Raw genomic sequence first — 15,540 nt, 5'->3', positions numbered from 1 at the left:
GGATTGTCTGACAGTGCATCAGAAAGGGGAGTTTTGCTCATTTTCTTTTTTATCTTCTTAAGAAAGCAAAAATAATGAAACCAGTACACACATATATACACACACACAGATGCATACACACAGACATATGTATACACATAGAGACACATACAGAGGCACATATAGACACAGACGGAAACACACATACAGACACACTCACATAGGCACAGACTTAAACATACCAGCATAGGCACATAGACCGACAGAAATACCCAGACAGACACACACACACACACACACACACACACACACACGATGTAGATCAGTGATTTTTGTTAATTATAGTACACAGCTCCAGTTAATAATTACAAAGTGTAATATTGTTAAGAAAAGAAAAATTCCAGCAAGCTTCTTTGAGTGGATAGCTTTAGGTATGCAGTCACGCGTGCATGTATGTGCGTACGATTTTTGAACAAGCACAAACCTATATGCAGAATGTAGTGCAGAGAACCTGACCATCGAAACTTCCAGGGTAGTAAAGTAAATGCTCATTTTTTATTGAAGCTCTGATAATTTGATTTAATGTGTTTTTTTTATTAATATGGTCATTTTACTGTTAGATCTCTACCACACTATATTACTTTTAAGATTTGAGTAGGAGACGGGTTGCAGCCAATTCTTAATGACCAGTAGATGTGTGTTTTGTATCACAAGAGGGCGAATTCCTGAGTTCCAGGACTTCTTTGACATATTATCTTATGCACATTTCCTTTTTGAAAACCCAGTCTCCATTCTTCAAAGGGTTGAGACTTCGCTTCCTTCTGCGGGAATCCAAAGATGCTCTTAACTTCGTCCTTGGACATTATTCGGATACCTTGCTTGTCGTGACACTGAGCAGAGTCCCTGGTACTTGAAGATGTTTTAAAACATCCACTATGAGTGTCGTTCTTGGTATGTGCTTTCAAACAACGTGAGGCAGGACACACCAGGCTGTAAATTCAATGTGTCTTCTGTGCTGTTATTAGGTAACATTACTATTGAAAAGCACAGAGTCTAGTGCTCTGTTTCTGCAGCAGTCAGTACTACATCAAGCTGATTACTTTCCCACGTCTAAAATTATTCCATGAAGCTATGGGAGAATAAACTGGACACTGTATCCTGGTTATCCATGGGCCATTTCTCTTATTAGTAAATTGTGTTCTTTCCCAATGTCACACCAGTAAACTACGCATAATGGCACTCTCTCCTCCCCCCTCCTATTTCTCTCCCACTTCTGACATTCCTTCCTCTAGACCCTAAAAGTCATTTCTCTGTTTATTAGTTGTGGTTTCCTTTACTTTTCTTAATGCTTTTGAGGCTGCCTCTGTTGCCTTGAGTTTGAAACTTACCATGGGAGCTTGAAGAGACCATCACCCAGTAGTCTTTTTTTTTTTTTTAGGGGAGTAATGGTTATTCATGTGTTTCCCAATGAAAGCTACAGTTTCAAGATGTCCCACCCCATCCTATTTCCAAATTATCCAGGAAGTTTATAGGATACATTTTAGATAATTTATGAGTTGACAGTTTATAAAAAGAAATTGGTAGGATATAGAGTTACCACATTTTTTCCTACCAGGAAAGTAATGCATGAAGAAATGACTGTAACAGTAATTGATTTATAACAAGATAGTAAAATATTTAAATACTCAAGCGCATGGAAACATTAGTGACTTTATAAAGTTCAAGCACTGCAGCCTTTTGTGTCCTCTAACTCATTCAGTACTCAAAATATCCCACTGGTTATTAATTCCCCCCCCAGGCATTAATTAATAAATCTCACTGAGGAGAAATGAACCCTTCAGCGATTTCTCTGTCAGATTCACAGTGGGACTCAAATCCAGATCCTCCCAGCAAAATATTATTGGTAAAGTGTATTACATTGTTTGGAAACAGGCATGTCACTCTTCATTCATTCATTCATTCATTCCACACTGCAGCAACAGCAACATTTGCTGGTGTTTTTCTCTGTAGCAGGTTCTCTGTGAATATAAAGGTCACGGTCACACAAGTTCTCCCGTGAAAACTACAGTACTAGATGAGTCACCCTTGCATATAGTTGGAAAGACACTGAGGCTGTTGAAGGGAAATGTTGAGGGAATCAAGACTGTTTATAGGAGCTGATGTTTGAGTCATCTCAGTGTATGAGAATTACCTTTAGCTTTTGAAATTTCTGCGTATGTGTGTTCTATACATCTTATTGTGGGTCTGTCATGCATGAGCGTGGAGGTCAGAGGTCAGATGCCTTTTCTGCCCACTTCCCATCTACTATTTTGTAAGACAAGGTTTCTTACTATGGAAAGTTCATCAGTTCAGCCAAGTGGGCCATCCAATGAGCTTCAAGAATCTATCTTGCCTGTCTCACCCCACTTACTCCTTTCCAGATGAGTGCTGACATTTCTGCCTTTTACATTTGCTTATTCTGGGACCCAAACCAACATCCTCATGGTAAGATGGCAAGTACTTTACTGAGTCGTGTCCTCAGTCCTACCTTTTGCTTCTCTTAATCAGATGACTATCTCACCCAGTAGTATCATCCCTTTCTTACCTAGGAGGATGGTACAGGATGCACACCACAAAGCCAAAAATCCATCTCTCCTTGTAGACCTGCCATCAGTAGCCCCAGGTACAGCAGCCACGAGTCGTCTTTACCTTATGGCGGCATCCATTTGTCAGCTGGTCCAGGGTATCAGCCCACCCAGCATTTGAGACCCAAAGATTAAGGATGGCTGCTTCTTTTACCTTTGTGTGTTTCCAGTAGCTTCCTCAAGATGTCCGCGGTTGTGGTCTTTTCCTTTTCCACATCCTTTCGTTGGACACCAGGCAAGACTCCTGCTTCAAGGCGAAAGCACACACTGATAAACAAGAGGGCAGAGCTCTTTGTCAGGATCAGATGGCTACAGCAGGGTAAAGCTCAGATCAGGTATTGATTCAAAACAGTTTTGTATTCGTTTCCTCAAAGTGAGAGACCTATTTGAGATAGAAGTACTCTCCAGAAAGAGCATGCATTGCCTTTCCCATGTATTGTTAAAACATAACCTTTGTGGCTGGGGAGATGGCTCAGAGGACATGCTGGGATCAGTTTCCCAGCATCCACAGGACAGCTGTGGCTGTCATGGGACTGCAAAGTCAAGGCTTCTGATGCCCTCTTTCTCTGTTCTCCATAGACGTACGTATAAAAATAAAAATAAAGAGACCCGACATTACCTTTGTGCATGCATGTCTACGAGTGGTCCTCTAGATGACTGTGTGTCCCAATACACTTATAAGCATCAGGTGACAACCTTGGGTAGTGGTCCTTGCCTCCTGCTGTGTTTGACACAGGGTTTTTTGGGTTTGTCTTTTGTTTTGCTTTTCATAACTATGTACTCCGGGTAAGCTTGCCCATGGGCTTCTAGCGCCCACTCCCAATTTAATAGCATGCCCCATAATGTTGACTTCCTGCATCCCTGAACATGCCTCGTGGGCAAAACCCTGAAGTAGGTTCCTAGTTCATGAAGCTAAGTTGCCTAGGGAACAATTTTTAATATCCTGCAGCAGAAATACTGCTAACAAGCCTTTTGTTAGCACAAATATTAAGGTATTTTTTCCATGCTAAATGCTATTCAATCAATTTCTAATGTTGATCGTTCAAGTTTTCAACTTACAGTTCTCTAATATTCAATGAATTAAAACAGACAATGCATTTTCCTTGGCTAAAACCCCAGTTTTGCATCTTTCATCTGGGTGGTTGACATTACTGGGAGAATCTTGAGATAAAAACTTTGTCTTGATCCTTTGGGGACTTGTGAACATTCTTTGACAAATATCACTCAGTTTTTAAGCATGTCTACACTATTTTTTATTTTCCTGTCACGGTCAATTTTCAGGAGTACCTCCCTGATTTTGCTCAGATAATTAATACAGAAAATGAGTGTTTTTCTAAACCAGAACAAGCAGGAAAGATTTAAAGTAACATACTGATTATATAATTAATTCTTAATTGTAAATTCATTTGCCGGTGTTAATTCTCTCCCAGAGGCTCAAAACTCTGCCATTGCACCTACAGAGCTGTGTTCACTGGAGACACAAGGTAGCCAACAAGGCCTTAAGGAAGGCAAGCTCACCTGATGTATTCTCTGTGATGTTTTTCTCTTTAATAGAGTGAACAGCTATGTTATGCCACAGGCACACTATTGATCCTTAACTCTATAAAACTCAGCCTAAGACTCGACCTTCTAATGCCCTATAAGCAAATGTACAATTTAAAAATAGTGATTTTTATTTTTTGCATTTGTCATGTTTGCTTGATAAACAATTTTTAAATTTCTTCTTTTACAGTCCCCCTCCTGGTCCCCCACCCGCACATGGTTCCTCATCTCATTCCTCCTCCCTCCCTGTCTGCAAGAGGATGCAGTGCTGCCAGGCCTTCCCACTCCCTGGGGCTTCAAGTCTCTCAAGAGTATGTTCTCCCACTGAGGCTAGACCAGGCAGTCTTCTGCTATATATGTGTCAGGGGTGGGGGGGATGGGAGGTGGGGGTGTCCTAGGACCAGCTCCAGTATGCTGCCTGGTTGGTGGCTCATTGTTTGAGAGATCTCAGGCGTCTGGATTAGTTGAGACTACTGGTCTTCCTATGGGGTGGCCCTCCTTCTCAGCTTCTACCAGCCAAGAATTGGAATTTGTCATTCTTTTCCCCCTGCTACTGACACTCATTCTTATAGAGAATGAAACAAATCACAAAGCAGGAACTGGTGAGCTGGAGCAATGGATAAAAGTAGCTAAAATGACTGGTTACTCAAGCATAAGGACCTGAGCTCATATCCCCAGCACCCACATAAGCAGGAGGGCAGAGCAGCCCATGTGGAATACTCGTGCATGGGAGGTAGAAACTGGGTCCCCAGAGCAAGCTTGCCACCCAGTCTAGCAAAGCAGCGGCCCTGGGCACTATTAAGAAACTCTGCCTAATACATAAAGGATGGAGACAATGCCACCAACCTCTGACATCCACTTCCATATGCCCCACATGTACACATGTGCAAACATACACACAAACATACATACCACATGCATACATGTAACCAAAAGGACCCTTGTGAGATTGGATTATGGATTTGAAGTCGTCTTTCCCCGCCCCACCCCACCCCCACCTCCACTCCCACCCCCTGCTATCCATAACAGGTACTTGCACATCAACTAGAGCCCTGGTCATGAGGTGTCCACTTTTGCAGGTTTATAATCACAAGGAAGACCCCGCTGTGGTGGTGTGGTCAGTTGCAATCATCTTGTTCATTTGTGCAGGCACACCAATGGTCATCAGTCTTTTCTACCCACAGTTCTCTGTAGGAGTCAGGAGCCTCTGTGGTGAGAGGACCAGGGGCGTGCTGCTGCTGTCTGTCTTTCTGAAGGAATCACTCTTACCCGAACCAGGCAGTGTGGTGTCAGCAGCAGATGCAATGCTGTATCTGCTAAACTGTTATCACCACATCCCCTGGTTCAATCTGAGATGTGTAAATAAAGCCAGCGGGGTGCACATCCAGCTGCTAGACGATCTCTTAGAGCATCAGGGCAACATGAACAGACTTGTCCCAGAAGAGCCTCTCTTAAGAAACCCAAATACATCCCAGTATTCTTTAAGTTAGACAAAAGGCTGTTCATCCTTTGTCTCTTGCCTGCTTGAAGGGAAGGGGTTCAGGTTAGTGAAGATACCAGGTAATTTACATATGTTATAAAGCTTCTTTCCTGATTTATTTTTTTTTTTTGTCAACTCTGTGCAAACATAGACATATCTGGGAAAAGGGGATCTTAATTGAGAAAATATCATAGTAAAATTGGCCTGTATGGAAGGTTATGGGCTATTTTTTTTTTTTAATGAATGGTTGCTATGGGAGGGTCCAGCCCACTATAGTTGGTGCTAGTCCTAATAGTGCCACTCACGATGGGCCAATGGATGCTGTTGTCCATCAAGCAACTACAATGAATAAATGTGTAATTAGATAACTAAGGGTTAGAATTATGGCTTGAAGGAAGAGGACAGACAGCAGTCAGTGTTTGTGAGTACCCTGAAGAGGCTCCTCTAACTCCATAGGACTTGATTTCAACTATTTATTTTTATAGATTTATGAGATCTAGAATGTTGCTTGGTATTTTTTTATATACCTGTCAGGTTCCCAGGTCAATGCAAACAATCCTTTAACATCCCTGCCCATTCCCTGTATCGACCAATTTCTTCATCAAGAAAGCATCCTAGCCCTGTGGAGTCCCCAGGGCAATTTTGTGGATCCTAAGGATGCAGTGAGATAGAGTCAGCTGGTCTTATCTTCTGGACTACTAAGTTCCACCATGGAATAGTAGAGTGGGAGTGTGTGAAAGATGCTAATCACATATGCAACTATGAAAGTACAAATACCACCTTCAAGTAGAATAGAGGCTGTTATGGCTTGATCAACATAAAGGGACATTGTCAAAAGACCACCAAAGCCACTTAAGGAACAGAAGATACATCCTCCAGATGGAGATATCCCATGTCATATTATAGAGGGTGTGGGAAATAAAATTCATTGGAATGAAAACACTGGGAAAAAAATGATCCCTTCCTATATGAATACATTTCAGAGGAAAATGATATATGATATATCCTTGTTTTTCTAGGAAATTTTTATGTGTTAATAGTCTTCATTTTAGAGCTAAGTATAATACTTAACATTTATGTTAAAACGAAACATAGGCTTAGGCTTTCCTAATGGCCACTACTATGACTCTTAAAATCTGTTCGTAGGTAGCCAACCTCTAAAGGATAACAGTTGGTTAAACCTAGTAGGCAAGCAGAGATGATCCATCCCTGACTCCTTCCAGGGGCTAGAACTAGCTATGCCTGGAGGCAGGCTGTGAATGGTCACCAACAGAACAAAGTGGCAGCCTGTTTCTGTCTCAGGCACTTGTGGAAACTCAACTCATTCCTCTGTCCCATCAGCCACTGGCTCTACCAGCCTACTGTGCCATGCCATGGCCTAGGCTACAAGATACACAAAACCTCTAAACTGCTAATTCGGAGTGGTTAGGGAGAAGAATAAGAAGGGTGTAAATGTGTGTTAAATAGATTCAGAATTGAATCCATGCCATAGATAAGATGATGGAAAACTAGCCTGGATACAGGATTCAGTTTCATTTCTCCTGCTATATTGAATAATTTGGACTTAAAAAACTTGTATAATGCACTTCAGTACTTCAAGAAGAATGATACATATATAGTTTAATATATATATATATATATATATATATATATATATATATATATATATGGTTTAAATACATATAACTTGTAATTTAGCTTAAATAAAAAGAATACCTGTATGATATACCTATTATAGGTATATATATTTAATAAATAACAATTCTCTGATACTATTACCCTAATGGTAGTGATTAGTGTGCTGCTATATTTTAGGTTTCTTGATGTTGCTATAGCAAAATACCCAGTGCAAGGATAGGTAGGCACTCTGAGAAAAGGCCTACAGACTTCATGATTCTGTTAGCAGGAAAGACGGGTACCTTGTGGGAGCCCTATTGCTATATCACATCCTGGAAGACTAAAAATGGACAAGTATATGCAAACTATAATTTTTTTCAAATTATGATAAAACTATTTGAATATAAAATATAGTATATCTAGAAATATAAACTAACAAGCCCATAGTCCTTCTGAATAATTTCTGTAAAATACTCAAATAAGGTAAATATCTTATTGGAAGCACTATCTTTAAAAATGTAGAGAAAGTTCATAGCAATGGATATTCAATATATCCTGCATATATAAAATTGATATTACTGTACAGAATTAAAGATTTCTTCCACCTATCACATTTATTGTGAGTTTTCAGGGTGCCTAAACACTTGTTGAGAAAGTTGCTCTCACTGCCCCACTTGGAGGTCTACCCCATAAACAACCACCAAACCCAGACACTAGGCAGATGCCAACAAGAGCCTGCTGGCAGGAGCCTGATAGAGCTGTCTCCTGGGAGGCTCTGCCAGTGCCTGGCAAATACAGAAGTGGATGCTCACAGTCATCCGTTGGACGAAGCACAAGATCCCCAATGAAGGAGCTAGAGAAAGTACCCAGGGAGCTGAAGGGGTCTGACGCCCCATAGGAGGAACATCAATATGAACTAACCAATACCCCCAGAGCTCCTTGGAACTATACCACCAATCAAAGAAAACACATGGTAGAAGTTGTGACTCGAGCTTATATGTAGCAGAGGATGGCCTAGTCGGTCATCAATGGAAGGAGAGGCCCTTGTTCCTGTGAAGGCTCTATGCCCCAGTATAGGGGAATGCCAGGAGCAGGAATGGGAGTGGGTGGGTTGGGGAACAGGGGAAGGGGGAAAGGGATAGGGCATTTTCAGAAGGGAAACTAGGAAAGGGGATAGCATTTGAAATGTAAATAAAGAAAATATCTAATAAAGAAAGAGAGAAAGTCGCTCTCAATTTTGTCTATAGCAGGGTCTACTACGATGCTGTTTCAATGTCCATTAAGTTCCACTCTGAAGGTGGTTAAGAACAACTTTATTAGGAATGAGAGAATGAAATAAAAGTTCACAGAATGCTGGGCTAGTGAGATAGCTCAGCGGGTAAGAGCACTGACTGCTCCTCTGAAGGTCCTGAGTTCAAATCCCAGCAACCACATGGTGGCTCACAACCACTCATAATGAGATCTGATGTCCTCTTCTGGCATGTGTGAAGACAGATACAGTGAATAATAATAAATAAATCTTAAAAAAAAAACTAATAGTGATATATTATTAAAAAAAATAAAGTTCACAGAATGTATAACCTGTGACAGGCTGATCATCAAGGAAAGGGGAACCACAGGCAAAGTGTATCTGTTGAGTGCATCTTAGTGTTTATCCCATGCACCATTCATGACACTTTGTGTGTCAGTTTCAATTATTCACATAATCAACATAATAGCTTTTTTATTTTAATGCACATGTACTATATATATTCTTGTTCTCAACAATATATTATAAAATAAAATTAAGGAATTTTTATAGTTTAGCCAATAAATCAAAATGAGTTAGGTGATAATTCTAAATGTACAGGATTTTAATTGCTCTGACTCTTAAAAATATGCAAATCTGAGTTTCATCTGTGGATACCGAATACTCAAAGCAAAACGTCAAACTCATTTAAAAACTGAAAGGATGCTGTCACAATCCTTCATTAGTTTGGTACACTAATTAACACTTAAGTTTTGGTTCTTTTGTAGAGGTAAAAAAGAAAAAAAATCAAACAATTAATATGGGAAGTTTCTTAGAAAATTGATCCACACAGAAACTTGAATCACTTTCCAAAAAATTGTTTTGACCTAAAGTCAATGCTAATGCAAAGAGGAAGCTCCTTTGCCCTCAGGGTCAAGCTCCCCAGAGCCTTCAAATGCTCCTTTGTAAACACAGGGCCTATGGAGCAGACAGAGGTGGGTTTTGACCATTGTGCCCATTCATAGACAATTGTGGGTTGCTGGGTACGAATGAGATCGTCTTGGCAGCATGTCTAATTTTTAGAACAAAGTGCTTAAAGAATAATAATAAGGGGAAAGTAATTTGAAAGTTAAGGATAGTAAAACTGTCTTGCAAAGTTGCCACTGCAAGAAGGAGCAGCCTCAGTGTTTCTTTCCACACCAAACGATGGGATTGGGACTACTTAAATGGATGATTACACATTCCTGCCTTATTGGTGCTTTTACCCATAACCACCACAGGAAGCACGATTCTCCTCACTCCACTCGTGGCTCTTTTTAAATGAAGCAGAAATAGAGCATAAAAATTAGTTATTTGTCTTTCTCTGTTTCTATGTTTGTTTTATTTTTTCCTTCCTCCCTCCCTCCCTCCCTCCCTCCCTTTCATAGCATGGAGGGTAACCTAGGAGTGGTACCTTACTGAGTGATTTATCATAATCCTAACCCAAGTAACAATCTCTTGTTACTTGTTTGCAAAGGTTGCAAAGACTCTTACTGTACATAGCAAGCACAGTAGGCTGAATTGAGACAAAGAGACAAGAGTACGGAAGAGATAAGCCAAGGAATAATATGAAAATAGATTGTAGCAATTTGTGCAATAATTTGCAATATCATTAAATTATATTAGTGGTGCTATAGCTACTTAGCACAGTAAATATATTGAAGATCTATACATAACTTAGAGAGGTAACATTCTTAGACAGTGGTCACTGAGGAAGATAAGAGTATATAGTACTCTAAGCTCATAAATAAGTGACATAATACAATGTCAGACCTGCTTGCTGGCTGTGACCCATGGACCTCTGCAATCCAGCTGCCTACACGTGTCTTTGATGCTTGCTTTGTTTGTGACATAGTTGCCAAAGTTTTGTGGATGTTTTCCTGGTGTCTGCAGTGTGTTGGGGACATGATTATTACACTGTAACAGTTTGTGTCAGAAGTCACAGTACCTGGAAACTTACTGTGTGTACTCTAGAGTAACCTGCTGTTTCTAAGGGGCATATCTGCAGCACTGTCATAGAAGAGGCAATAAGTGTACTTTAGACTGTCTGAGGAGAGGGGAAAACAGCTGGACACATATAAAACAGCTTTTATAGAATTCTCTGTAGGGACCCGAAGCCGCTCAACCCAAGGGCCTCCTGGTATCACTTTTGGATCCTAAGATGGTGACTGGGAGCCACAGTGTGTGTGACACCAACCAAAATAAAAAAAGAGGCCTTTATAGCTTGGAGTCAATATGTATTTGTGACACATGTGATTGTTGTCTTGCAATTACTCTGTTTTTCAAGTAGCTAACATAAATCTTGCTTTCTGTGTTTCCTAGGAATCTGAGAAAAAGGGCATAATCGAGAGAATCTATATGGTCCAGGATATTGTTTCCACTGTCCAGAACATCTTGGAGGAGGTTGCTTCTTTTGGAGAAAGGATTAAGAAGTAAGTTCTACCCATGTTCGGTGGTGTGTAAACTAGATCTGGTACCCACAGGATGGTGGAAAAGGGGGTTCTAGGATCCTGTAAGTGATGAAGAAAGCAATGGAATTTTTCAAACAGGGGTTTCATTCATCTGTGTTGTCCTTTGGGCTTGTCACCATGACCGATGTGGGGAATGTCAGAACTGGGATGACAGTATGGTTCTTTTTACATGACTATTTTTTTGTTTTTACAGTTATTGAAAATAGATTCTTGGCAGGGCAGTGGTGTCACACCCCTTTAATCTCAGCACTTAGGAGGCAGAGGCAGGCAGATCTCTGAGTTCGAGGTCAACCTGGTCTACAGATTGAGTTCCAGGAGAGGCAGGGCTACACAGAAAAACTGTGACTGGAAAAACAAGGCAAAAAGGAAACAAAAGAAATGATTCCTCTCTCACATAATATATCCTGATTATGGTTTCTCCTCCCTCCACTCTTCCCGGCCCCTCCCCACCTCATCTCCCATCCAGATCTGCTCCTTTTCTATCTGCCATTAGACAGGAACAGGCTTCCAAGAGATAGCAAAATGACAAAATAAAATATATTAAGATAAAACAGAAACTATCACATTGAAGTTAGAAAAAAAAAAAAAAAAACTAAACAACAGATGGAAAAGAGCCCAAGAGAAACGCAAGAGAGGTCCACTCATTTGTACTCAGGAATCCCAAGAGAACATTAAACCGAAATGCATCCTAGAGATGCAGAGGACCTAGTGCAGACTCATGCAGACTCTGTGCATGCTGTCTCAGTCTCTGTGAGCAGTTATTAATCATGCCTTTTCCCTTTCAGAGATATCCTGGTTTCAGTGAAAAGCCCCTGGGTTGATTCAGAGATCAGAGGGGAGCAAATGTGCACCAGGGGTTCTTTAAATCTGAACCCCACAATCCAGCAAATCACTAGAATAGCTTTTCTTATTTCTCCAAAGTTGGTACAGAACTAATAGTGTATTAAGTAGAGAGACATGAAATTATGTCATAACCTCTATGGATATCTTAGGACTCTTTTCTTTTCTTTTCTTTTCTTTTCTTTTCTTTTTTTTTTTTTTTTTGGTTTTTCAAGACAGGGTTTCTAAGTGTAGCCCTGGCTGTCCTAGAACTCACTCTGTAGTACAGGCTAGCCTCAAACTCAAAGATCTACCTGTCTCTGGCCCCTCCTAGTGCTGAGATCAAAGGTATGTGCCACCACTACCCATGAGGACTTTCCTTATCATGCTAGAGAGTGCATCTTTCATCCTTGTAGGCCCTGTGAACTCCGTCCAACACATTTATTCTGTAATTTCCTATTTTTATGTAAACAAGCAGGTATGCTAAGTGCCCAATACAAATTTCTCTACAAAAGCAAGCAAAACCAAACAAATGAAGGCAAAAACAAACAGCAAGGATTTCTAGTACAAAGATGCTAAAGACTGTGATTAAGTCTGCAGTCCAAGGTCACGGTCAGTAAGCCTCAGAGCTTGGGTTTGAACCTGTGTCTTTTACTGTTAGACTCTAACTCGGCAAGAATCTATTTTTTTATTTTCAGTGAAGAAGAAAATCTGCAAAACAAAAATAGAACTAGATAGCTCTAGGAGATAAAAGCAAGGTAGGATGCTGGGGGAAGCTGGATGAGTGCAAAATGTGACTTAAAAGAGCGGGAGGTAGAGGCAAGGCTGGTCTACTTCTAAGCAGTTCCAAGAATGGGAGGAGAGAGTTTGGCAAATGGTGGATGAGGGCTGCAGCAGATGGATACACTGCACATCAACTCAAATCCAAACACTGTAGAAGATACAAGGAGAGGTGGGGGAAGCAGTATGTCTACAAGATAGGGAAAGAAGTGATGATATTTAGAGATGGGACACATTACAAAAGGCCTTAAAGAGACAGAAAAAAAAAGTCAATGAACAAACAAACAAAAAAAAAGAATGAAGAATGTCCTGAGAGCAGAGCCAGGAGGATAAGAGGATGTGGAGTAGGGGCGAGGCTAAGGAAGGAAGATGCTGTTTGGTAAAACTGCCCATTCTTGGACATCGCTAAAACACAAGTGTAGCTGTTGTGTAGCTGATAAATGTACAAGGAAACGTGTGTGAGGGGAGAGCAGGGTGTCGTGATTTAAATAGGCTCGTCTCTACAGTGCTTTTGATGGGCAGCTGTGCCCAGCACAGCTGTGGTGGCCATGCCCGGAACGTGTTTCCAGGCCATGAACAGAGCTCTGTTCTGCCCAGCTGCAACACAGGAAGGCTAAGAGGCTGGACTCGTATTAATTCCTGGCCTGTTCATTATTACAGTGACCTTAAGCTCCCTGCTGGGCATTCAAGTGGGATGCCATTTGTCACACTCTTGGAATTCTATTGTAACTCCATGCTTACAAATCAGGAAAACTTCTAGCCATCTTTTGGCAACATGGGGCATTTACATGAAACTCTTCACCACTGCTGTGTGTACAGAGAAAAAGCAGTATTAGTATTTTATCTTTCCTGCTTATCTTCTCTGATTGCTTGTTATAACATAGGCACATTTCAAATCCTTGCACATATGGTATTGAAAATTTTAGTCGGCACTACACTCTCCTGGAGAGCAGGTCAAAGGATTCTGAGGATCTGAGTGTATTGAATGCTCTTTATGGAAGGGTGCCTCCAACCCTGTGTCTTAGAGTATCTAGGCAAAACTTCAAGGAACAGTTGGTAAGAGTGGAAGTCCTAGGAAGATGGAGATTCACTGGTTTGAATGGTCTAGAGTGTACGAGGCCCGTCTGTATAAGGCAGGAAGTGGTGTTAGGAATGCAAGCGTAGTGCAGTTAGAATCACAGGGAATCCATTGCATTGACAGCAGCACATTTTGTGTTTACCTTGTGAGGAGGATGTTCAACAGAACAGATCAAAGAATAAATGCCCAGAAGCATATTAGCAAGCTAGCAGAACAGCACGTGTACTAAATGAGGCCATCTTGTTGGTTATGCCATAGAGAAGAATCTACAGGAACCGGTGGCCAGTAGCTTTTGTTTCCAAGAGAGCAGGCATCTGAGGGCTTCATTTTGTCCTAGCCTGAGTAAAACAGTAACTATTGGATTTTCATGAAATAATCCCAAGGTAGTGTGGGGATGCATGCATGTCATTGGGTGCTGCCCTAATCATTTTTGCTAAGTGCCTTAAAATTTCCAAAATAATTTCTCTCACATGGTGGTAGGCTCATGTTAAGAAACTTAGCTCCTCCCACCCCATGATTAGATTTTGGAGAGCTCCCAACTCAGGAAAACTACTCAAGTCTATACAAGTATTTCCTTAATTATTTGGTTTCAAGATGGGAAATCTGTGATTGAGCAAGGTTCTTCAACCATAGGTGTGCTATAGAGGACTCCCATTAGAATTCTGGCCTTGGGCATACATACACTGGCACACACAAAAGTTAGGGTCACATGAATTGATGTCTCCCTCCATCTTTCCAATCATCTTAGTTGTCATATTAGATTTTTGACACTCAAGTGTGTGAGAAACTGATTCTCAAGTTCTTGATTTGTTTGTCATTACTTTCAATTCCATTTTTAAAAAGAGATTTTACTTTCTACCTGCTCCTTACTGGTGTTTAAAAATAAAATATATCTTCCTCCTTCAGTTCTATTGATCTTCAATGGTTATGTTACTGCATCTCTTTTTTCTTTTTAATTTATTTAATTCGCTTTACATGCCAATCATAGGCCCTCCTCCTTCAAGGGTCCCCCTCACACAGCCTCTCCCCCTCTCCCTCCTCTTCTCCTCTGAGTAGGGGAGGCTCCCTGTGTGGGTTCCAACCCACTCTGGCCCAGCAAGTCACTTTACCTGACTTCTTCCCCGAGGAGGAATTTGGATTTTCTGTTCAATCTTCCTGTCTTTTAAGAGACGTTTCCATCCTTTCACTACAGCCCCCGTGCGTTTTCGCTTAGTTTAGAGCACTAGTCATGGACAGAAGAGAACACTGAGCAGAACTTGGTTGGTGGAGATCACTTCCACTGATTGCGTCTCAGAGAGATCACAGCGAGGGAAGACTTCCACTCTAGGTGGCTGTGAAGCTGGAGTTGAGATTTAGAAGGGTCCCTTTGGTGCCTCATTATCGCTCCATTTTATCGTCCACCTGAGTCGGGTTTGTCAAACACTCTTTCTGCGTATTCATCGGCACGATCTACGTACCCACTTCTCTCTTTCTGCTGATTTACGGAAGTGTCGTGGTTGACTTGTAGATGGGATGTCAAGCTCACCACCCTGGAATGAACTCTGTGCTCTGTGATACCCAGTGATTCATGTGCTATTTGAGCCCCTTTATTGCTGGATTTTATGATACATACACATGCCTAGGATTTTGCAGCTATGATGAATACTGCGGCCAGTTAATTTTCTGTTCTTCAAAATTCCCCACAAATAGAAAATTCCAGTTGGATTTAGTCTCTATTCCATGGAAGTTTTTGGTGAAGCTGGAGAATTGTCATTTCCTTCTGTATCTGAGAGAACTTGTTAGGGAGCTGTCTTAGTCAGGGTTTCTATTCCTGCACAAACATCATGACCAAGAAGCAAGTTGGGGAGGAAAGGGTTTATTTGGCTTACACTTCCATACTGCTG

At 41.1% G+C, this 15,540-nt stretch overlaps 1 protein-coding gene across 2 annotated transcripts in view; it reads left to right on the top strand.

Annotated features, from left to right (window-relative positions):
- The window catches only part of Mctp2 (multiple C2 and transmembrane domain containing 2), a 221,499-nt gene that overhangs the window by 185,358 nt on the left and 20,601 nt on the right, over positions 1-15,540 (top strand). For both annotated transcript variants that reach the window (XM_021210215.2, XM_029532890.1), the window contains one exon: positions 10,832-10,941. In XM_021210215.2, coding sequence (XP_021065874.1) covers positions 10,832-10,941 — 110 coding nt within the window. The remainder of the gene's footprint in view (positions 1-10,831; positions 10,942-15,540) is intronic.

The sequence above is a fragment of the Mus pahari genome, chromosome 1 (assembly GCF_900095145.1).
Source record: "Mus pahari chromosome 1, PAHARI_EIJ_v1.1, whole genome shotgun sequence".
Lineage (NCBI taxonomy): Eukaryota > Metazoa > Chordata > Mammalia > Rodentia > Muridae > Mus > Mus pahari.
The sequence above is the reverse complement of the archived record's forward strand: the minus strand, read 5'-3'. Positions and strand labels throughout refer to the sequence as shown.